This window comes from Pelophylax lessonae, assembly GCF_965119305.1.
Source record: "Pelophylax lessonae genome assembly, chromosome: 5".
Lineage (NCBI taxonomy): Eukaryota > Metazoa > Chordata > Amphibia > Anura > Ranidae > Pelophylax > Pelophylax lessonae.
The window spans coordinates 430,626,888-430,652,365 of record NC_138772.1 but is presented as its reverse complement, the minus strand read 5'-3'; the positions used below and the strand labels follow the sequence as shown (position 1 = coordinate 430,652,365).

Sequence of the window (25,478 nt, the reverse complement as noted above, 5' to 3'; positions counted from 1 at the left end):
AAGCCATCAGGATCTCTCTTACATCCAGCTTGTTACAAGTGACTTTTTTCCACTATCCATAGAATTTGAAAGGGAGGGAATAACCACCTGCTAAATTCTGTGGAGATTTGAAGAGACTGTCTGTAGGAAAGAAGGATCCGGTGTGAGAATAATTTTATCTGCCAGATTTAAACGGTAGGGTTCTATCGAGGATAGAGCCTGAATTTCGCCGACTCTTCTTGCTAAAACAGGAGTACTGTTTTTAGTGTAAGGAATTTATCCGAACTATCCACCAGTGGTTCGAAGGGTGCCAGGAGGAATCCCTTGAGTACCGTGGCGAGGTCCCATGTTGGAGTTCTGCTGCACCTCATGGGCGTGGCTTTCCTTAATGAGAGCAGGAATCTTTTTATGAGTGTCTTCCACCAGCCTAAGATCTAGGTGGGAAAAAAAAAATGGGGATTTTTTTGCTTACCGTAAAATCCATTTCTCTGAGTCCGACGGACGCAGCTGCTGCTTTAACCACTTCCATACCGAGTCATAGTAATATGACGTTGTAATATGACGTCGGCAGGGTGGTTGTACGGATCCGGGCGGGCGTCATGACGTCCGCCCGCTCTAGCTACCAGTGAGCGCCCCCGCTTTACCACGTGATCGGCTGTGTCAATCACAGCCGATCACATGAGCGGCTCAAGCACGAGCCGCTCGTTCTCTCTGCAATGCGCAGAGCAGCGATCGGGGACGAGGCTCGTCCCTTGGACAGAGCCAATCCCCGATCTTGGTAAAGAGCCAATGAAATTGGCTCTTTACCACATGACCGGCTGTGTCCAATCACAGCCGGTCACAAATGTCAACAAAGATGAGGGTAACTCACTGTTGCCAGGCTCTTCTCCTCACACACCGATCCAGTGTGAGGAGATCAGCAAACAGTGAGTTACCAGTGAAAGTACTGTTACAATTACTGTGCCCTGATTGCCCCCATCAAATAAAGAGGACCTGCCCATCTGAGTATCTGTCACCTGCCCATCTGAGTACCTGTCACCTGCCCATCAGCGTACCCGAGTACCTTTTCCCTGCCCATCAGGGTACCCGAGTACCTGTCACCTACCCATCAGGGTACCCGAGTACCTGTCACCTACCCATCAGAGTACCCGAGTACCTTCCACCTACCCATCAGAGTACCCGAGTACCTTCCAACTGCTCATCAGAGTACCTGACGCCTGAAGTACCCGAGTACTTGCCGCCTGCTCATCAGTACCCATCAGTAACACCTATCAGAATCAGTACTACTCATCAGTACCTATCACCTGCCCATCAGAGTACCCGAGTACCTTTCACCTGCCTATTGGAGTACCCCAGTACCTGCCACCTGCTCATCAGTACCTGTCACCTGCCTAGCAAAGTACCCGATTACCTGTCACCCTTCATACAGCCACCATGTCACAGTCCAAAAGGGTTTTCACTGCAGAACAGGCCTGTGAAATAATATCCATGATGAGTGACAGCAGCGAGGAGCTCTCACCTTCCGACGCTGAAACAATTTCTGAATCCGGTTCAGAATTTGAGCCCTTTGAAGGCTTTACATCCGGCACTGAATTGGAGGAGGAAGAAGTTCGGCCTAAAAGACGCCGCACTGAAAATCAGGCAGACACCAGCAGCGCCAATGGCCAATCGGCAAACGCCAACGGTGCTGGACCCCAGGAGGAAATGCCCAGTACAAGTACTGGGATTTCACACCAGCCCCAAAGAAGAAGAGCCCAAATGCAGCTTCCGGATGCCTTAGCAAACCCATTGTGGCTGCCTTCTAGCTCTGGGTCAGCTACAATCCCCCCCTTCACAGCACAGCCAGGTTTGCAGGTCAACACCGAAAATTTTATTCTGATTGATTTTTTTCATTTTTTTTTCCCTTTGGAGTTCCTTCAAAACATCGTGGACCAAACAAATCTTTTTGCCCAACAGTTTATCGAGAACAACCCCACCTCATATCATATCATTCCCGTCCTTTTGAATGGAGACCCATAACAGAAGAGTTCAAAGTTTTTTTGGGCCTTACAATCAATATGGGGGTTACAAAAAAAAATGAGCTGCATTCTTATTGGTCCACCAAACCCATCCACCACATGCCAATTTATTCTTCAGTCATGCCCAGGTCCCACTATGATGCTATATTCCCAGTGCCCTCCCCGAGATGATCCCAATTACGATAAACTCTACAAAATTCGCCCCCTAATTGATTACTTTTCTAGACGGTTCCCCGAAGTCTATGTCCCTGACCAAAAGATCGCTGTGGACGAATCACTGGTCCACTTCACAGGCCGGCTGGCATTTATGCAGTATATTCCCAGCAAGAGGGCTAGGTACGGCTTAAAACTAAACAAGCTCTGTGAAAGCCAAACGGGATATGTGTACGCCTTTCGCGTGTACGAAGGCAGAGACTCTGAGCTCCAGCCCCCTAAGTGCCCAACGTTCATGGGAGTAAGTGGGAAGATTGTCTGGGACCTAGCCTTCCCATTGCTGCAAAAGGGGTACCATATTTATATGGACAACTATTATACCAGTTTGCCCCTTTTCCGCCACCTGTACCTGAAGAAAACCTTGGCCTGCGGTACAGTAAGAAAAAACCGGAAGGGCTTCCCGCAGAGTCTTATCACCACTCAATTACGAATTGGGGAATCTGCAAGCCTTAGGAACGAGGAGGTAATGGCTTTGAAGTGGAGGGATAGTAAGGACGTCTACCTCATGTCCACCATCCACAATGACACCTCAGTGGAAATTCGAAGACGACGCGGTTCCGTTCAAAAGCCTGCTTGCATCCACGAGTACAATAAGTACATGGGGGGGGGGGGGGGTGGTGGATTTAAACGATCAAATGCTGCAGCCCTATCTCCCGACACGAAAGACCCTCTTTTGGTACAAAAAGCTTGCAATGTACTTTTTCCATTTGGCCATGTAAAATGCCTTTGTCACCTATAAAAAGTCCACAACACCACCAATCCCCTTCCTCCAGTTTATTGAAGACATTGCCACTGCCCTCATTTACCAGCAAGGATCCCCCCCAGAAATCATTCGTTCGGATTGTGTCAGCAGACTTCATGAGCGCCATTTCCCTTTCCATATCCCACCATCACAAACCGGAAGAAGACGCCAAAAAAAGTGTCGGGTGTGTAGCAAAAGAGGAATTAGGAAAGACACCAGTTTCCATTGTACCGATTGTCCCTCCCAACCTGGCCTTTGCATTGGAGAATGCTTCAAAATATATCACACTGCCCTAAACTTTTAGCCCATATTTCACTGCTGAATATTTTCCTGCTGCCTCAACCAACCATATCACTGCCTTCCTTGTGAACCGACCCTGGCCTGTATATCGACTATGTCTCTGCCTGCCGTCTGCATTGTTTATCCGCCAGGTTTCTGCCTTTCAAGTGAACTGACCCTGGACTGTTTATCGATTTTGCCTTAGCCTACCGTCTATTTCTGCCTTTTACCTGCACTGACCTCGGCCTGTTACGACCATGTTTTTTGCCTGCCACTTAGACTGATCCTTCGCCCTGCTACTGTAGTAGTGGGATTCAAAATGACACAGGGGTCTCACTTTTGTGAGGGGCTTCAGAATATAGCGTTCTGATATGAGAAAAACAGTTTTTGGATTTCTCTGGGTTTGTAAACTCAGAACAGGGTCTGGAGTCCGGAGGCTTCAAAGCGATTTGGGTGGGAGAAGCCTCTACCCCTGTCCCCATTCTTTCCCGACCGAGGCCTTAAGCTTGATGGTCCTGCCTGCTGCCTGGACCAATACTTTGGCTGTGCTGATCATATCCCTGCCTGCACTGACCCAGGACTTTTTATGGAACATGTGCCTGTTGCCTGGACCAATAATTGGGCTGTACTGACCATATCTCTGCCTGCTGCCTGTACTAATTATGGACAGTATTCCTGCCTGCTGCATGGACAATCCTTTTTCTGCTGCTGACCTGCCTGCTACCTGGACCAATGCTTTGGCTGTGCTGACAATATCTGTGCCTGCTGCCTGTACTGACTATGGACAGTATTCCTGCCTGGACAATCCTTTCACTGACGCTGTCTACGTTCCTGCCTGCTGCCTGAACCACTGCACTGCTAAAACCACAGGTATTTTTTTGTTTATCCTTTGCTCAGCAGAATGTATTTTGGTATGTATTATGCTATGTGTTAGGGGCCTTCAACAATGCGATAGGTTGTCAGGAATTTGTGTGTGATTTATGTCCCTAGCCACTTGCCAACCGGCCAATGTATATATACGTTCTCGGTTTAAACCTAAAAACCGGTGTTATGGCAGCAGATAGCTGCCATAACCCTGGTATTTTTTTAAACGGTGGACAGTTGGCTTTCAGATAAGGGGGGTCCCAGCGGCGGATTCGCCGCGGGATCACCCTTCCGGGATGGCGGAAGAGGTGAAACCCCCCCCCCCTCCCGCCGCGTCCCGGTCCTTTTCCCCGCTTACCGGACCCGCCGACAGCGGGGAAAATGATCCGGTCCCGGATCCTCATGGACAGGATGTTGAGTGAGGGCAAGCTTGCCCTCACTCGACTCTATGGTCTTGGAGGACCGGAGCTATGGCAAACGTTGTTGCCTAGCAACCAGTTTAAAGGTCCCTTTTTTTTTTTTTTTCATTTTATTTATTTATTTTTTTTTTCTTCTATCTTTTAGTGTACTTGTGAGATCTGAGGACTTTTTGACCCCAGATCTTACAAAAAAAAGAGGTCCTGTCGTGCCTATTTCTATTACAAGAAATGTTTACATTCATTGTAATTGAAATAAAAATGATCAATTTTTTTTTTTTTTTTAAACGGTGTAAAAATAAAAAATAAATAAAATAAATAGTAAAAAAAAAAAAAAAAATTAAAGCACCCTGTCCCCGTTAGCTCGCGCGCAGAAGCGGACGCATACGGAAACCCCGCCCACATATGTAAACGGTGTTCAAACCACACATGTGAGGTATCGCCGCGATCGTTAGAGCAATAATTTGAGCCCTAGACCTCCTCTGTAACTCTAAGATGGCAACCTGTAGAAATTTTTAAAATGTCGCCTATGGGGATTTTTAAGTACCAAAGTTTGTCGCCATTCCATGAGCGTGCGCAATTTTGAAGCATGACATGTTGGGTATCTATTTACTCGGCATAACATTATCTTTCACATTATGGAAAAAAATTGGGCTAACTTTACTGGTTTCTTATTTTTTAATTAAAAAAAGTGAATTTTTTTTAAAAAAAAATTGCGTTTGGAAGACCGCTGCGCAAATACGGTGTAATAAAAAATATTGCAATAATCTCTATTTTATTCTCTAGGGTCTCTGCTAAAAAAAAATATATAATGTTTGGGGGTTCTAAGTAGTTTTCTAGTAAAAACAACTGATTTTAGCTTGTAAACACCAAATGTCAAAAATAGGCATAGGCAAGTGGCTAGGATGCATGATAGTGCTCCTTGGATGTTGGGTCCCTCTATATGGCTAGGCTGTGAAAAAGTCTCACACATGTGGTATTGCCATACTCAGGAGGAGTGGCAGAATGTATTTCGGGGTGTCATTTTTGCTGTATACATGCTATGTGTTAGGAATATCCAATAAATCGACAACTTTGTGTAAAAAAAAAAAAAAGGTTTTAAATTTTTTTCCCACATTTTCCAAAAACTTGTGGAAAAAAATGACACGTTCAAACGACCCATAATGCCTCATAGAATATACGTTGGGAGTGTTTGCTTTCCAAAATGGGGTCATTTTGTGGACTTTTCCCATTGTATTGGTGCTCTAGGGCCTTGAAAAGTGTGATAGGTAGTAAGAAAGTTTTATGTGTATTTATGCTCCTAGAACGCCTGAAGGTGCTTCTTGGACGTGGAGTCTCTTTTTGTGGCCAGGCTGTGTAAAAGTCTCACACATGTGGTATTGCCATACTCGGAAGGAGTAGCAGAATGTATTTTTGGGTGTAATTTTTGCTGTGTACATGCTATGTGTTAGAAATAGCTTATAAATTGACAACTTTGTGGGGAAAAAAAGAAAAAAAAATTTTTCTTCATTTTCACAAGAATTGTGGGAAAAAATTACAACTTCAAAAAACCCACCATGCCTCTTACTAAATACCTTGGACTGTCTACTTTACAAAAAGGGGTCATTTGGGGGGTTTTTGTACTGTCCTGACATTTCAGGGCCTCAAGAAAGGAGATAGGCAGTCAGTACATCTGGTGTGATCAATTTTCAGTAATTGGTACCATAGCTTCTAGACTCAATAACTTTCACACAGACTAAATATTATACACTAATTTGGGTTAATTTTACCAGAGACATGTAGCAGTATACATTTTGGCCCAAATGTATGAAGAAAAATTAATTTTTTGCAAAATTTTATAATTCAAACTAAAAAAAAAAGTGTTTTTTCTTCAAAATTTTTTTTTTTTGCATACATCACGAAAAAAAAAACCCCAGTTGTGATCAAATACCACCAAAAGAAAGCTCTTTGTGTGAAAAAAATGATAAAAATTGTTTGGTTACAGTGTAGCATGACTGAGCAATTGTCATTCAAAGTGTGAGAGTGCTGAAAGCTGAAAATTGGTCTGGGCAGGAAGGGTGTCTAACTGCTCTGTATGGAAGCGGTTAAATCATAGATGGATGGGTAATAAGCCCCTCCCACTAGGAGTGACCAGGTAGAGCCAAAGGCTTTGACACGCCCGGGGGGGGGGGTCCCTGGGTCATTACCCCTGGCCTCACCGTTGCATCTTCAGTTTAGTTGCAAGCAGTGAATAATAACCAAAACCCAACTCTTCAGAGAAAAAAAAAAAAAAAGAAGAGGGGTGGACTCAGAGAAATGGATTTTATAGTAAGTAAAAAAACCCATTTTCTCTTTCATCCACCGACAGGCATAGCTGCTGCTTTAAATCCTAGACGGATGGGACGTCCAAAAGCAATAACCACTGAGGGGTGGGGAAAGGACAAACTTAAAAGAATGCAATTCCCACGGCTTACATAGCCAACTATATAACATGGAGCCCAACAAGCAACAACTGGGGCTCAATTGTAACAAAACCATAAAGGAGAAGGGAAAGTAGACTGCTCCTTAAATGGCAGCCTGCAAAACCTTGTGGCCAAAGGACGCATCAGAGGATGCAAACACATCCACTCTGTAAAACTTGGTGAATGTATGTACAGACGACCAAGTGGCCGCCTTGCAAGCCTGCATCACCGACGCCTGATGACAGAAAGCCCAAGAGGCACTCAACGCCCGCGTAGAGTGAGCCATCACAGGGAAAGGAGGAACCTTGCCCTTAAGAGAATACTCCTTCACCACCGTCTGTCTGATCCATCGAGAGATGGTCGCCGCAGACGCAGCCTGACCCTTACGGGGTCCATCCGTATTCACAGAGTCCGACTTACGAAAGGACTCAGTCTCAAGATACACCCTTATCGCCCGAACCACATCCAAGCAATGCAAGGCAATTTACTTAGGATGTGAAGGTTTCGGACAGAGTGACGGAAGCACTATGTCTTCGTTTAGATGGAAGTCTGTAACCACCTTAGGAAGAAAGGACGGATTAGGCCGTAACACTACCTTATCCCTGTGTATTACCAGATAAGGGGAGCAGCAATATAGCTTCCTAGTTCAGAAACCCTGCGTGCAGAGGTTATAGCCACCAAAAAGGCAACTTTCTGCGACAAGGCGAGCAAGGAAATGTGTCTTATGTTCTCGAAAGGAGATTTCTGATGAACCGATGGGACCTTAATTTGTTTAAGGTCCCAAATTAAAGGTCCCAAGAAGGTAACAGAGACCTCCTGGGGGGGGGGGGGCCAAATGGCAAACCCCCTGAAGAAACGTACGAATCAAAGAGTGGGTAGCCAAAGGGCGTTGGAAGTACACAGCCAAGGCTGAGATCTGACACTTAAGAGTGCCCAACACCAAACGTTGGTCAACCCCTCTCTGTAGAAAGGTCAAGATCCTACTGATAGCAAAGGAGATAGGATGCAGCCTCAGCGATTCGCACCAAGCAATGTACGCTTTTCACGTACGATGATAAATCTTCAGAGAAGTCAACTTCCTAGCCTTGAGTAAGGTAGGGATCACAGAATTGTACAGAATCGGACAGACCCCTGTCCTTTAAACACCTTGCTCTCAACAGCCAAGCCGTTAAAGCCAGCGACTGTAAAGCAGGATGGAAGATCGGACCCTAAGATAGAAGATCTTCCCGCAGAGAAGTGTCCACGGACCTGCGACCTTCAGCCGAATCACGTCGGCGTACCAGGATCTCCGGGGCCAATCTGGAGCCACTAGAATTACTGGAATCCCCTCCAACTTGACCCTGCGTAGCAGGCGAGGCGAGATAAAAAGGTTCAGCGGAGGAAATGCATAAATTAGCCCGTACTGGCTCCAGTACTGGCTCCCGTCTACTGCATCGGCCAGAGGATCTCGGGAAGGTTTTAAAAGTTTTTCTCGATCCAATTTGTCTGAAGGCGAACAGATCCACATCCGGGGTCCCCCACCAGAGACACAGCTGGTGGAACACTTGTGGATAGAGGGACCACTCTTAGCCTGATCAAGGGTTTGACGACTCAGGAAGTCCGCCTGCCAATTGTCTACGCCGGGAATGTACACGGCGGATAGGGCTAGGACATAGTCCTCTGCCCAGCGAAGGATCTCGGCTACCTCCAGAGCCGCCAGGACACTCCTGGTACCCCCTTGATGATTGACATATGCCACGGCTGTGACACTGTCGGACTGGACTCGGACAGAACACCCCTTGAGATTGTCCATCCAGTGGAAAAGGCTCAACTTGATTGCTCTCAGTTCCAGAACATTGATCGGGAGCTTGGACTCTTCCATCGTCCAGGTCCCTTGAACATTCAGGGTGCCCAGCACTCCACTCCCCCCGCAATTTGCCCTCCTTCCGTGGAACGGTAAACAGGTTCGAATAGAACCCTCAAAAGCATTCCTGATGAGGAACTGGTAAAATCACGCCTTGTGACGGCATATCCCGAATCGCTCCCTGCAGCCCTGCAAGGCGGTCTGGGGACAGGTGAAGTTTGGAGGGGAAAAGAAAAAAAAAAAAATCTGTCTGGCGGATGGGAACTAAGCTATCTTGTACCCAGACTGAATTACCTCGTGGACCCACCTGTCGTATAATAGTGAGGTCCAAGGATCCGGGAAGAAACGGAGATGTTCCCCCACCCCTGAAGTGGGTGGGGGAACCCCTTCAGGCAGAAGGGGTCTGCTTGGAGGTGCAGGGGGCAGAGGATTTCGGCTTACCAGCCCACCGTTTCCCCGGATTCTTTTCCGCCCGAAGTCTGTTTGGTTTTATGCGACACGGTCACACGAAAAATCCGCTTCTCGGCTGTAAAAGGAAGAACCTCGCTTACGCAAGGGAGACTTACCCTTAGTTTAGTGTGCGTTTTCCCCCAGTGACCGTCTTGATCAAGTCATCCAAGGAGGAACCAAAAAGGCGATGACCTTGAAAAAGAAGAAGATCTGCCAAAAGCTTCTTAGAAGCCTGGTAGGCCAACCAGGGCTGCAGCCAGATCACATGTCTGATGAGCACACTTACCACTGACGCTCTGGCTGCGAGCAGAACGTCCAGGTTAGCATCGCATACAAATTGCAGAGTCTGCGATAATTGGTCAGCAAGTTCCAGGGCAGATGATGGTAACGGGGTTACTGTCAGTGCCTCTCAGAGTCTTTACCGTTTTAGTCTCTCAGACTGTTTGAATGGGTAGTCAGGGCAGGCCTGAGAATAGATCCCACTACTGTATACAGGTGTCGGGATAATACCTCAATGCGTCTCAACCGGATCAGGGAGAGAGGAGGATTCTGGCACCGGTAAAACAGTGGCCTTGTGAATACCGCATATCTGGGGATCCACCTGAGGGGGGGGGGGGACGGGACCGTCCAAACGTTTGGGAACTGCAAGCGTGCAATTAGGTCGCCGCCATTGTTCCTTCACTAAGGCGGACAAGACTTCGGGACAAGGGAAAACCTTGGTCGATTTCTTTGCCCTGAGGGATCCAAAGGATACCGAGGCTCCTTGCGATTTAGAAATCACATCAGTGTTTTTAGGGTGTCCCTCACTGAGGATATCAAAGCATCGACCAGTGTCTTTTCCTGTGCCAAGGCGGGTGTGGAAACATCCTCTTCCGCGTCAGAAAGTCTGAATGTGGGGACGCATCCTCCAAAAAGGGGGTCTGCGTTGCCGGCGACCATATCAGCCCCAGAATCTGAGGTCTGAGATGAGACAGTCGAGGGCGTTTCTTAGTAAATGCTGCCGCAATAACTTGGTCCATTTTTCTGGACATTTCTTGCATCACAGACAAAGTCACATCATGAGCATTAGAAGCGTGCCCAAACGATACATCGGGGACCGCAGATAAACTTGGGGAATCCATATTAGGCCAAAACAGTAATGCCTCGTACACACGCAATGATTATCGGCCGACCGATCGTCCGACTTTATTGTCCATAGTGGTGTTTTGTTGGTTGGAATGTGCCTAGACTGCACACAAATTTTCTCGGCCAACAAAAATCTACTTCAGAAGTGATGTCATGTGCTGGTTTACTTTCCGTGTGTTTTTTCTTCTCTGAGCATGCCCAGTCTTGCTCATCAGATTTTTGTCTGCCGAAATCTGTACTGACTGATGGAAAATCGGCCGTTGTGTTGACGGCCAACAAAAATTTTATAGCCTGCACACCAGATTTTTTTCGGCCGAAAAGTCGGAGCCGGTTGTCGGAAGCATCATACTAACAAGCCGAAAATCGGCCGATCGGACGTTGGCCGAAAATTCCCGGCCAATAATCGATGCGTGTGTACGGGGCTTAAGAATGTAAAGAGCAAACAGGGAAACAACAGAACCTGCACCGCAAGGGGTTAAACAGAAGCTTCTCCTGAAAACAGGAGCAATAGCCTAAGAGGGAGCAATCCGCGCCCGATCGCCAAAGATTAACGCCCCTGAGGCTAAGTGAAGTTACAAAAGCACCACAGGTCCCAGCAAGTCTGCGGCTTCCAGCGTACACTGCACCTTTAAGAGACGATCGCGATGCATGCAGCGATACTCCGGGGGATAATCCTAAGCCCCCTAAGGGCCTGAAATCCCTCTGAAGATTAAAGGTGAAGGCCAGGGTAATTAAACTCCTCTAGCGTAGTTACCACATGGAGAACACAGCAAGGTCCATCAGCAGCATGGAGAAGAGAAGGTAGAAGGAAACGCCCCTGCCCACAAGAGCCAGAAGCTCCTGTGCTGTTTTGTCTCCGGCTCCAGCAAAATGGCCACCGGCATTACAGTGATAGGGATACCCATTCAGGCTGCTGAGGCCTGTTAAGGCTGCAGGCCAAGGCAAAATGGCAGCTTTGTGACAATGAGCACGTGACCTGGGGCCTAGTGAGGCCTACCCTACTAACAGGCCCGGGGGCCCTGGCGGGGGTCATCCCAGCCCATGAAACCCCCCCCCAAGGTATCGGTATGAGGTGCAACCAATGTACCCCCCCTGAGGCCTCCCCCACACCGTCCACTACCTGGTAAAGCACCTGAGGTGACTTACATAAAAAGGTACTCCCCACTAACAGTGTCCCAGGGACCAGGGTAGGGAGAGGTCAGTTTAGGAGGGGGGGAAGGTCCCAGGTGACCCCTCATAGTGGAGGAGGGTGGTAGGAGGTATAGGTACCCGAGGATCCTACTCGCCTATGGAGGAGCCCACGTCTGCCCCAGGCCCGCTAACCAGGCGGGGGGACTGTACTTACCGGACCACACTGCTGGAGGGTGGGCGTCCATCCTGGCAGACTGCCTCTGCACCGCAGTGAGGGCGCTGTCGGCCAAAGGGCACGCTGCGATGCTGGTATGCCAGGTGTGTGCGTCACGGTGGGGTGTTTCACCTGTAGGCCAGTCCCTGTCCGTGGGACTATAATCGCTATGGAGACCCAGCGCAGAGCTACGGTCTGCAAGCGCTCACTGGCACAAACTGGAGACCATAAGGCTCTTCTATAGCCAGTCCGAAACCCAGCCGGCATGCCACAGGAACTGGAGTCAGCAGCAACAAATAATGGAAAAAAAAAAAAAAAAAAAAAGGTTCCCTTTAAGACGTATAAAACAGAGCTAGGACAAAAAGGTCCCAGCAGGGAGCTGTTTGGCCACTCCTAAGACCAGGAAGCTAAAACTGAAGATGCAACGGTGAGGCCAGGGGTAATACCCAGGGACCCTGCCTCCCTGGGCGTGTCAAAGCCTTTGGCTCTACCTGGTCACTCCTAGTGGGAGGGGCTTATTACCCATATGTCTATGATATAAAGCAGCAGCTACGTCCATCTGTGAACGAAAGAGAAATAGGGCTGCCACTTGAACCTTCAAAGTGTTATGAGAAATCCCCTGGTCCGCTCCTTCCTGCAAAATATCTAAGATTGCCAGAATAGCCCCCTTGATGGGGTTTCTTTTGTTTTCGTACCAGAAAAACTTTCTCACATTATCATAGATGGCTCTAGTCACCGGCAGCAAATTCAAAAAGTAAAAACACACTGATATATTGTAATCCTATTGGTTTGCCCCCCCCCCCCCCCCCCCCCAGTGCCCTTGCCTGTAGGTTTACTATATATATATATATATATATATATATATATATATATATATATATATATATATATATATATATATATATATATATATATATATACATACACACACACACACATACATACATACATACATACTACATACACACACACACACACACACACACACACACACACACACACATACATACATACATACATACACACACACTTTAACCTTTAACTTATTTATAGTCATTTATTATATTGTTATTATATTATAATGATTTTGTGTTTCAAACACTTCATCATACCCAAGATGTTATAAAGAAGAACGCACAGTAAAAAAAAAAAAAAAAAAAAATCATATGAAAATAGTTGGTTTAGGCTGCTCGTCCTTAAGAATTACATGCAAAATATTTGTACCTCTTTCAGCACCTAAAATCGGAAACAATCATGCCGCCAGGGAGGTTAACCAAGTGTTTTTTTTTTTTTTTTTTTTTTTAGAGACTCCTGTACCTGAAATGTTCTAGGTGTTTTCAGTTGTAAACCTTTGTACATTTGATCATGAAGCAAAAGCTCTGATATTTTGCTCTTTGATACCCAGTTTATCTGTAATGGCTCTCCGTGTCTGAGGGGAAACGTTTCAGATCCTTGCTCCACCTCATCCCTGCTGTATGAAGGGATGGGTGACGTGCTGGTAGATGGCATGCTGACCTGGCTGGAGCTGGCAGGAGCCTCCAGTTTTCTATGGCTGTGCGAAGGGGACCAATTGTGCTTTTAATCTCCCTTTGAAAGAATTAAGCATATCTTTACAAAGGAACCCCTGTGACTCTTTGGCCACCATTTTATCAATGACTTTCTGGCATATGGGTTTTCTACATTCTGGGAGGAAACTTGTGACCGCAAGAGGCGCACGCCTTGCTACCGGTCATTGCCTTCTACTATGGGGTCTTTGTCTGTAAATCAGAACAAAATGACCCAGTGAGGCAGGCAGTTGCCATACACAAAGAAAAAGCAGTTTGTTGGTGCAGTTTGTTGGTGGAGGAAAGACAGAGGAAACTCCAGAGTGCTCTAGCTTACCTTGGAGCTGTCCTGTCTAGCAAGACCTGGGGAGGTGTCTGACATTGTCAAGTCTCAGAAAGGGAACCATAACATAGGGGCCTTTAACTGCTTACTGCCAAGATCCAGCCCTGCCCCCATACAGGTTGGTGGACCCCCATACAGGTTGGTGGACACACCTGTATAGACCCATTCTGGTGCCTATGGTCAGCTTTCCCATGTAACGTTTCGTCAGTTTACAATTGCAATTTGCCTGTTGAGAACCACGCTGCGGCTTCACAGGCTGCCCAGAAGTGATGTCAGCGCCAGCGGCCACCTCGCCCTCTTCCAAGATGGCAGCAGACCTGAAGGGCGTCACCGGAAATGATGCGATGTTACGGCCCCGCCGCCATTTTGCTCCCCCACAGTGAGAAGCTCCAGGAAGCCGAGGCGGCCAGCCAGAGCAGGCGGGGCGGGCGGGGGGGGGGGGGGGTGGTATGGGTCGATCAGCGCTGCTCTCACTCACCCATCAGCCGGGAACCCCCCACCTCATACAACTGTCCAAAGGGATTGCTGAGACCTGAATGAACTCGTGCATAACCAGGAACGGTCTTGGGGGGGGGGGGGGGAATACCACCAGCATCCCGACAGCTGGGGGAATGGTTGCAAACCTCTCAGTAGAACGAACCCTCAGTCGGGGCCCCAGTGTGCTGCCCCTGACCCGCACTGCCCAAGGCTTGCTGAGCTGAATGGGAGGCTGGTTAGGGAGCCTCTTGCAGATAGCAGAGACTGAAAAATAAACTGTTGCAGCTCTCGTGGGTTCCGGAGGAAACAAAACTCAAACGGAGAATGAAGGTATGACTGACTTTTTTTTTTTATAATGGTGGACTATTGCGTTTCTGGTTTCAGGTGGGAGGAGCCTCTCTCTCTGGTGCTGCCCTGGGAGAACAACAAAGAAAAAAAAAAAAAAAAAACACCACCACACCTTGTTTATTTACTGTAAACATAATCTTAGATAGATCTTCCACTATCCTCCACTATCCTGGAAATAGAATCCACCCCACAAATCAGACAACAGCCACTTTCATAGGAGGAAGGAAGTTAGCCTTATCCCTGCTATGTATGACAAGTACTGTCAAGTTTGCTTCAAAGGTTATAAAATACTTAAATGGTTTACTGGGAAGTAAAGCATGTTTTGCCTTCAAATGAAAAAAATGCACTAGACCCCTTGGTCATCTTCGATTGTTAAACTGTGTAGACAATTTAGCTTAAACAAAAATGTAAGCAATGTACCAACCTGTCTCTAAGAACCATGGAAATTCTTTCTCCAGAAACTTGCTTAAGGAATTTATGGGATTTGTCTGAGCTCCAACCAGCACAGTTTTCACCATTAATTTGCAGAATCTGATCACCAAACTTTAATCCAACCAAAGATGCTGGAGAATTGGCTTGAACAAGTTGCACAAAAATACCCTGAATAGCAAAAAAATATAGAAAACAAAAATGTATGTCAGAGGAGCTGAATTTCGATATGTATATATAAAAAAAAAAAAAAAAACCACACACAACACTTGTGAATACAGGCTATATAAACAGGAAAAAGGTTTAAATAATGTCTATCGATACTCCTCCCTGTGAGCCAACAGTGTAATGTTGAATGTTCATGAAATGGGCAGGGGGGGGGGGGGGGGGGGGGGGGGAGTAGATGGGCAACAGGGCCACTGTCGAGACATAATATGATTGATTCACTAAAAACGGAAGAGTGCAAAAATCTGGTGCAGCTGTGCATAGAAATCAGCTTCCAGTTTTTTGTTTTGTCAAAGTTAAATTGAACAAGCTGAAGTTAGACAATTGGCTATCATGCAGAGCTGCACCAGATTTTGCACTCTCCAGTTTTAGTAAATCAACCCCAATGTCTCTCTGCTTGCATGGTAAACTAGGAGAATTTTACTTTTGTTTTTTTGTTTTTTTAAACAGTGGATTGTGCGCATGAAGTTTCTAAAATGTGTAAAAAATTACCAGAACTGTCAAGCTCTGAACTGTGTAAACAATTTTCTCAAAATTCAAAAAACGCAGAAGTCAGTTTAAAAAAACGACCTTGTAGAAATCGCTAACTATAAACAGACTCTTTCACAGGTTGTCTTAAATGGGACAGAAGTTATAAGGTCCAGAATCCAACCTAACCAAAAAATGGATTTTTGTAAGATCTTACCGTAAAATCCTTTTCTCTTAAGCTCATTGACAGACGTAGTCTTCTTGATTCTCAAGAGCTGGGTTATGTTGTCTCCGCAGGAGTAGGACTAGGCAGAAAGACAAAACGTTCTGGCTCCACCTTAGGGGCAGTCCCTGAGGGTATATCCTCCCTCTCTCTGCTACAGGGAATCAGTTCTGTTCTAAAGCAGTAACAGAGAATTTAACCCAACCCAACTCAACGATAGAGGGGCGGGTACTACGTCTGTCAATGAGCTTAAGAGAAAAGGATTTTACGGTAAGATCTTACAAAAATCCATTTTTCTCTATCGCTCATTGACAGACGTAGTCTTCTTGATTCTCAAGAGCTGGGACATCCAGAAGCAGTGCCACAAATGAGGGGTGGGATTGACAAAAATCAAAATCCAATCTAGAAGGCCCAACCGGTGCCAAACTAGAAGTTTTAAAGGCTCATTATAAACAAAGAATGAGACTCAAATAAAAATTCCAACGGAAAAAACCCTCGAGGTAGACCACTGGTCTCCTCAAATGGCGGCCTGCAAAACCTTGCGGCCAAACGAGGCATCAGACGATGCCATTACATCAACTTTATAATGTTTTGTAAAGGTATGCACCGACGACCAGGTAGCCGCCTTGCACACCTGGACCACTGACGCCTGATGGCGAAAGGCCCATGACGCACTAAGTGCCCGAGTGGAGTGCGCCTTAACAGGGAACGGGGGCTCCCGACCCTTAATAGAATAAGCCTGTACTACCGTCTGTCTGATCCATCTGGAAATGGTCGCGGCAGATGCAGGCAACCCCTTTTTGGGTCCATCTGGGATCACAAAAAGTGAATCCGTCTTGCGAAACGAGTCTGTCGTTTTCAAGTATACCCTGATCGCCCGGACCACATCCAAGGAGTGTAAAACAAACTCCCGAGGATGACTGGGCTTAGGACACAGGGAAGGTAACACAATTTCTTCATTCAGATGAAATTCTGAAACCACTTTTGGTAGGAAGGATGGATTCGGACGAAGAACCACCTTATCTCTATGAACCACCAGATATGGTGAACGACAAGATAATGCGGCCAGTTCTGACACCCTGCGTGCAGAAGTAATAGCCACCAAGAAGGCCACCTTCTGGGACAACGTAGGTAGAGGAATCTCCCTAATATCTTCAAAGGGAGGTTTCTGAAGAACCGACAACACTAAATTAAGATCCCAGGGGGGTAACGGCGCGTGCACTGGCGGAGCCAGATGTCGCACCCCCTGGATGAAATTCCGCACCAAGGAATGAGTAGCCAAAGGCTTCTGAAAGAAGATAGCTAATGCTGAGACCTGACCCTTGATAGTACTCAAGGCCAGTTTCTGCTCAACCCCTTGTTGCAGAAAAGCTAATATTCGACTAATCGAATAAGACCGAGGACGGAACCTCAAAGGTTCACACCATGCAATGTATGACTTCCATGTGCGATGATAAATCTTTCTGGAAGTCGCTTTCCTTGCTTCAACTAGAGTAGGAATAACTGAAGCTGACAATCCCTTGTCCTTCAGCACCTGGGTCTCAATAGCCAGGCCGTTAAAGCCAGCGATCGTAAAGCAGGATGGAAGATCGGTCCCTGAGACAGTAGGTCCTCCCTGAGAGGAAGTCTCCACGGGACGTCCGCCACCAGTCTGACCACGTCGGCATACCAAGCTCGACGAGGCCAGTCCGGAGCTACCAGAATTACTGGAATTCCTTCCTCCTCTATCCTGCGAAGAAGTCTTGGCAGTAACGCGAGAGGAGGGAAGGCATACATTAGCTGGTATTGCCCCCACGGGGCGATCAGTGCGTCTGCGGTTTCTGCTAGAGGATCGCAGGAGCGAGCCACGAATCTCTGAACTTTCCTGTTGAATCGAGATGCCAACAGATCCACATCCGGGGTGCCCCACCGTAGGCACAACTGGTGGAAAACTTCTGGATGGAGGGACCATTCCCCCTGATCCAGAGTCTGACGGCTGAGATAATCTGCCTGCCAATTCTCCACCCCCGGAATGAACACCGCAGAGATTGCTGGAACAAATCGTTCCGCCCAGCGAAGAATGCAAGCCACTTCTTTGGCCGCTCGGACACTCTTGGTGCCCCCCTGGTGATTGACATAAGCCACGGCCGTGGCATTGTCCGACTGGATCCGAACCGGGCTGCCCTGGAGCTGCTCGGTCCAGTGAATCAGACAAAGTCTGATCGCTCTCAGTTCCAATACATTTATCGGTAACCTGGATTCTTCCGGGGACCAAAGTCCCTGGACAGATAACTGACCGAGAATTCCTCCCCATCCGGATAGACTGGCATCCGTGGTCACTGTCGTCCAATATATTGGCAGAAATGACTTTCCCTGGCTGAGCATCGGAGACCGAAGCCACCAGACCAGAGACTCTCTGGTCTGTTTGCTCAATCGGATCTGATTGTCCAGGGATTCCGGATTCCGATTCCATCTGAGAAGAATCTCTTGCTGAAGAATTCGGGTATGGGACTGGGCAAATGGGACTGCTTCGAACGAAGCCACCATCAACCCCAGAACCCTCATGCAAGTCCGAAGGGAAGACCAGCTGTTGGACAGTAACAACTGGACTGCTGATTGAATCTTTCGGAGTTTCCCTACCGGAAGGAAAACTCTTGTCCTGACTGTGTCTAGAATTAGACCCAGATATTCGAGCCTCTGGGTGGGAACCAGAAATGACTTTTGCTGGTTCACCAGCCACCCGAATTCCTGTAAAGAAATCATAGTAATTTCTATGTTTTGTAGCAAGGTCTGAGGAGACTGTGCATGAAGCAGAAGATCGTCTAGGTAACCAAGGATCGATATGCCTCTTTGGCGCAGAAGTGCCAACATTGGGGCCAACACCTTCGTGAAGACCCGCGGAGCCGTGGCGAGACCGAAAGGTAACGCCACAAACTGATAGTGGTTCTCTTCTACGGAAAAGCGTAGAAACCGCTGATGTCCTGCGAAAATGGGAATGTGAAGATATGCGTCCTTGATGTCTATGGACACTAGGACATCCCGTGGATGCAGGAAGGCTGCTACTGTGCGAATGGACTCCATTCTGAATCTTCTTATGTTGACAAAAGAATTGAGTGCCCTTAAGTCCAGAATTGGACGCACTTTGCCCTCTTTCCTGGGTATTGTAAATAGGTTTGAATAAAACCCTTGAAACCGTTCTGTCCAAGGAACGTGGACTACCACTCCTTGTTGTAGTAAATCTGTGACTGCTCTCCGCAGATCTTCTAAACGATCCGGGGATAGTCGGATATTGGAAGGGAAGAATCGCGCCGGTGGGAGAGATCGAAACTCGATCTTGTACCCTGACCTTATGACTTCGCAAACCCATTTGTCCGGGATTCTGGAAAGCCATGGATCCGGGAACCGGCGAAGACGTCCCCCCACCCCAGTTATGGGTGGGGGCGCACCTTCAGGCTTTGGACGGTTTATCTTCAGGTCTGGAGGGGGCGGGCTTTTGCTTGCCCGACCAACGACCCCTGACGCCTCCTGCAGGAGCTTTGGAGGACTTAATTTTTTCACCCGCGGGACGAAAAAACCTCTTGTGAGCAGAAAAATAAGGCCCTCGTCTTTGACGAGTTCCTTTACCTTTAAAATTTTGCGGTAAAAAGGTGCTCTTTCCACCCGTGAGATCCTTAATGATCTCATCTAAGTTGGCTCCAAATAGACGCTCTCCTAAAAAGGGGATATTAGCCAATGCTTTTTTGGAACCTTGGTCGGCTAACCAACCTTTTAGCCACAGTGTACGCCTGAGAACCACTGCTGAGACTGATGCTCGCGCCAATAATGGAGTGGCGTCTAACGCCGCATCACACACAAACTGTAACCCCTGTATCATTTGTTCCAACAAATCTGATACCGCCTGAGGGACCTCTTCTAAGTCCCGGCGTAACCACTTGGTCCATTCAGTTACAGCCTGCGAAACCAGACCAATAGCTATTATAGGTCTGAAAGCTGATCCAATCAAGGAAAACATGGTGCGAGACATAGCTTCTATCTTGCGATCCACTGGATCTTTAAAAGACGGAGCGTCTTCTAGAGGAATAACCGTGGCTTTATTCAATCTAGCAATTGGTGAATCCACCACAGGTGGTTCTGTCCATTTCTTAATGAGGGTTTCCTCAAACGGACAACGCCTGTTAATGCGTTTAGAAATAGTAAAAGTGCGTTTTGGCAGACGCCATTCTTCTTCGATTGGATTGCCAAAACATTTGGGCAATGGAAAAACCTTCGCCACTTTGATGCGTTTTTTAGTCCCAAAAGGGATTTCAGTTTCAGCTATTTCCGATGGAATACCCTGTAACCTTAAGGTTTCTTGAACAGATACCATGAGTGCGTTTACCAACGCTTCCTCTCGGGCTATGGCTGATGCCGAAACATCCTCCTCGCTGTCTGAAGAGACAGGACCCGAGACACCAATCCCAGATGAAGTACCTGCAACTGCAGAAATAGGCTCAGAGTCTGAATCCGAGGTTTCAGATAATAAGGGGTTAGGCGGGGGTCGCTTTCTTGCGCTCTGTCCCTGACAAGCCACTTCCACCCGGGACACAAAAGTTTCCATAATAGCTGACAATGATTCAATTGTCAGTGGGGTGCTGGAGGATCCTGCAGACCCCTCGAGGGGATCCGGAGGAGATACATGAGTGGCAGGGTCCATGTTAATTCAGGACACCTTTGCCAGCAAAAACAAAAAAAAATTTTCTTTTTTTTTTTTTTTTTTGTGTGTCTCCCCCTAGCGCAATAGCGCCCCTCAGAGTACCTGCTTCTCGATCCCACAGAGAGAGAGAGGGACCCCCAAGGCTCACCAACCGATGCAGTGAAGTTTCCAACCAACTGCAGTCAGCGTCTGTCTTTTACAGACTGGAAGGAGCTGTTGCTTTTTCCCGGGTAGAAGGACGTGGCTCCGCCCCCTGTGTACGCCTTCCGGCGTTCCCAGCTCTCCACGAGGTAGCTGGGCTCACGAAACATGGCCGCCCCCATAGAAGAGACATAAGACTCCAAAAACATGGCGGCCGGCGTGACCTGAGGACATACATGCACTTGGTCTACGGCAAAATGGCGGCGGACCGCCGAAATCGTTTTCCCAGCACATCCACCTGCATCTCTGCTAAGAGGCGATATATGGATCTACAGGAGATACACTACAAATAAGGTAGGATTATACCTCCTATGTCTGCTGTAATGTTACAGTCTGCTGGGTAGAGTGTTAGCTCTCAAACCAAGTCCACTTCCCACAAACACATGCTGTATTACAAGGGGGACTTATAAGTATCAGATATATACTGACCATATATGGAGGGGCCCATAATTCATACTGCCTCATAACGAGGAAAGAAAAAAAGGGAACGTTTACCATACCGAACCGACAGGCACCCTCTCTTCACAATACCCTCTCCACCGGGGTGGGGGTTTGTGGACCACTCCGGACGCCTCGACTCTCTGGTTCCTGGCGTCCAGGCGAGACTTTTAACTCGCAAGGTCAGTCCCTCCACTGGGACTCCGTCGCGGCCGACCCAGCGCGGAGCTCTGGTCTGCACGCGCTCGTAGGCAGAAACCGGGGTGACCACTGGATCTCAACATCCAGCCCGTCGCCCGGCCCCGCATACTTACTTGAATGTGTCGCGGCCGACCAAGCGCAATGCCATGGTCTGCGCGCGCTCGTAGGCCGGCTGGGGTGACCACAAGTGTCGCCCAGTCCGGCATTTTTGCTTGAAGATCTCACAGGAAAAACACTGGAGAAAAACTACCTAAAAAATGTCTTTTTCTAAAGAAAAAAGTCTTGCCAGGACCAAAAGATCCCAGCAAGGAACTTAGGTCCTTACTCCTGACTAGACAGAAAAAAACTGATTCCCTGTAGCAGAGAGAGGGAGGATATACCCTCAGGGACTGCCCCTAAGGTGGAGCCAGAACGTTTTGTCTTTCTGCCTAGTCCTACTCCTGCGGAGACAACATAACCCAGCTCTTGAGAATCAAGAAGACTACGTCTGTCAATGAGCGATAGAGAAACATTATTACTGTTTGTATCCCTGTTCGGGAGATTCGCCCTATTTTTGTGTCCCTTTTACAGTTATCAAAAAAGGGACAGAAAAAATAAATCACAAATTTTGGGACATCACCAGAACATGAAATCTTTCAATTGGGGACACAAATGAAAAACCCACACAGGAGGTTATAAGTGTCCCTTAAAACCTATCCAAAATAGGTTTAAGGGGAGGGGGGGGGGGGGTTGACTTTAGATTTACATTTTTCCAATGTACATAAATTAAACTGCAAGTATTCTGTTATTTCTAAATTTAGAAACCTACAGTCTGTGCACAACCATCAAGAAATGGGAAGTAACTACTCCCAGACATTATCTGCAAAGTTACACTAGCATATTTCCCCTGAATGGATTAGACTAAAGAAAAAATACTGCATAATATAGAACCATCCAAAATTAAAATATCACCCTCAAGCTTCCTATCTCTTTCCACTCCTTAGGATGGCAGGCACAAGATGGCAACTTACATTGTCAATAGCTTTAAGGCGGAGACCAATTTTTCCATCCTGATCCTTACACAAGATAACTTCCCGGATGCCTTGTTTTATTTCTGCTCTACGGATCCCAAGATCACTTCCACTTATCGGAGCCACCATGTTATTTACAGCTGATGGTCTTGCTACCTGGCGCTGAAGAATTAAAAAAGGTGTAAACAATCAGTAATAATGAACAAACTTTTCCTGTTTAGACAAATTAGAGCTAGCTACACCAGGTCACAGTTTTATACATAAATATAACTCCCTAAAAAGAGCTCAATGAAATTACATTTTGTGACATCACATCAACCCCCTTCCCCACCAACTTCCTGTGTTCACAAGTTAGTAGACAGATAAAAAAAATGGACCAAAGTTTAACACTTCTCAATCTAATAACAGTGATTATAAGAGGACCGTTGTGTCAACAGGCTTTGGGTTTGTCACAATGGGCAAAAGCGCCTTGCATATGACATCTGTTTGAGATCCTACTGGACAGACATATTGCGAAACTGTTGCTGATCTAAATTGTGATAGAAGTTGTATTGCACTTGGGTTTACATTCAATGGAGGTTTAATTCCTTTGTGCGGGAGGGTTACTCATAACAGGTAAAAAAACATTTGGACTTTAGAACCACTTTAAGGGGGAAGAGAGACCAGTTGTGCGATGCAACACATTGTCATCCACCTGAGACTGAGCTCCGAGTGACTGTATTTTAGCATCAAGTTTGACTTGTCTTTGGAGAGCAACTTCGGCTTTGACCAATGAGAATGGATAACTGTTGCATCCAAAACATTCAGGTGCAACCTTCATGTGGCTTTTGAGGGTCAACATTGAAGTCTATGGTCCTCCAGTCGCATGAAAGTTGGACCAAGGTAGTGCAAGAACTACTATGAAGTCGCTGCAACTTGAAGGCCCATAGATATGAACGGTACTTACTGGAAAAGATGGGGTGCAATTTGTTAAGCAACTTTGATGTCCAAAGTCGCATGACAAGTCACCTAAGCGTAAAAAGGAGCCTAAAAAGGAATACATTCAAAATTCAGCCATTTTGTAACAGTGATACCGAGTGACCCTGTCTCACCTGTGCACAACGATGGACTGTAAAAAACCCTGCAGCTAACAATATGTTGCACCCATGCAATATAATGTGAACCAACATTACAGGCAGGCCCAAATTCGCAGGGCGACAGGGGCAATTACATGTTTGTTTCCCCATTTAACTTTATTGCTATCACAAGGTTGCTAATAAGCCACCTATGTGATAAAGAATCTGTCATTTGCCACTGCTATTAGCCTCTTAACTACTTGCTAACCACCCCATGCAGATTTACTGTGGCAGGACAGTTCAGTTGCGCGGAGCCACACTCCCGCTGTGATTAGACACAGCAGGATGGGCTCGATCGCTGCTGGCCTTCAGGGAAACTGACAGGAGAGCCGCCTGCCAATGTGAAAAAAAAAAAAAAAACAAGCGGGTCTCCTGCCAGACAGGCAGAGAGATCATGTGTTTCAGCTAAGCTAAGCTGAAACACTGATCTCTGTGTGCCTTTCACAGAGCCCCCCCACAGTTAGTAAGCACAATTAGGCTTACACTTAACCCTTTGATCACCCCCAGTATTAACCCCTTCCATGCCACTGTCTTTTATACAGTAACAGTGCATATTTAGCACTGATTACTGTATTAGGCCCCTTTCACACAGGCGGACCGGACAGTTCAGATCCGCCTGTCCCGTTTTTTTGGCGGATCTGAACGGTCCCCCCATGCATCTCTATGGGGCATCAGATGTCAGCGGAGACATGTCCGCTGACATCCGATCCAATCCGTCAAATCTGGAGGGATGGAAACCCTATTTTCCATCCGTCCAGTGGATCAGATGAGAACGGACCGAAGGTCCGTTACCATCAGATTCCCCCATAGAGATGTATGGGAAACTGACAGCTGTGTCTCCGCACACAGCGCGGAGAACAGCTGTCATCCTCCTGCCCAGCGGGGAAAAGTAGTTCCTGCACCACTTTTGGCAACTTTGGGGGCAACTGCAATAGACCTCTCTGCATGAACCCCCACAGATGTCTTTCAAGTCGACTCCAAAGTCGGACTAAAATGCAGCTTTGAAATCACGCGAGTTCAGATAAAGTCGCACAATTTCAAAGCCGTGTTCAATGTGAATGAGGGCTAAAGTGCATTTCCAATAGCCACACTCCACTCCGATTTCCATATTGCAGAGGTTTGGTTTAACTCCAGCACTATGGCAAATCTGAAAACAGGTTCCAGCAGCCAAAACAGCTGAAGCTATGGGTCTGTGGAACATGAGCAAGGATGTTGGTTCAAAACTAAACACTGAAAAAGAAAACAAAAAATTGCTTTACTTACTCCATCTGCAGGCACCAAAGACATATTTTTGTGGATTTCATCTTCACTCAGGCTTAAACCCATATACTGGGACAACTCTGGATACAGTTTAGGATACAAACCTGGCCGAGAAAAGAGTATGAATAAGAGTGCAGTCTTGAGAAAACATACAAGAAGTTGATAAAGTATTACTTACAGGGACTTTCAGAAAAACGTACGCCCAAACTACCACTTACGTTTATCCAGAAAGCAGCTAAATGGCAAGAATTTGACTTTCCTTGGTGAGGCAGTATTTCTACAAAGGCCTAACAAACCTGTATATACAGCTCATTTTTCTATACAAGACTTACCCAAAAAGCACAACAATGCGCTCCAAAGTCTAAATAAGGACGTTCGCCATAGACAAATATGCAATTTTGGGTGGATAATATTAATTAGTGACGCACCGAAATTTCGGCAACCAAAATTTTCAGCCGAAAATGGGCTTATTCCATTTCAGCCGAAAATGGGTTAAAGATGCCGATATGAAAGATGGCCGCCGCGCAGGTTTCAAAAGACCAGCCTCTGGTCGGCGGCCCGCCTCCCGGTGATGTCACTACTACTATGATCTGTGCATGAATGAACTAACACTCCGGGCGGGCGGGCGGGCGGGCGAGCGGCCGCTAATAGCTGTAACTGTGAGCGCCTAACTTCCCTATCAGGCGGGTATCTCCTCTGACAGGGAAGTGAAGCGCTCACATAGTTATTAGCTGCCGCTCTACCGCCCGGTGTGTTAATTCATGCACATCGTAGTAGTAACATCACCGGGAGGCGGGACGCCGGCCAGA

The 25,478-nt window shown here is 47.0% G+C and overlaps 1 protein-coding gene across 1 annotated transcript in view; it reads right to left on the bottom strand.

Moving 5' to 3' along the window:
* Positions 1-25,478, bottom strand: part of SDCBP (syndecan binding protein) — a 55,643-nt gene that overhangs the window by 5,576 nt on the left and 24,589 nt on the right. The window contains exons 4-6 of the mRNA XM_082257492.1: positions 24,673-24,773; positions 22,295-22,456; positions 14,852-15,027 (exon numbers count right to left, since the gene is read on the bottom strand). Coding sequence (XP_082113618.1) covers positions 14,852-15,027; positions 22,295-22,456; positions 24,673-24,773 — 439 coding nt within the window. The remainder of the gene's footprint in view (positions 1-14,851; positions 15,028-22,294; positions 22,457-24,672; positions 24,774-25,478) is intronic.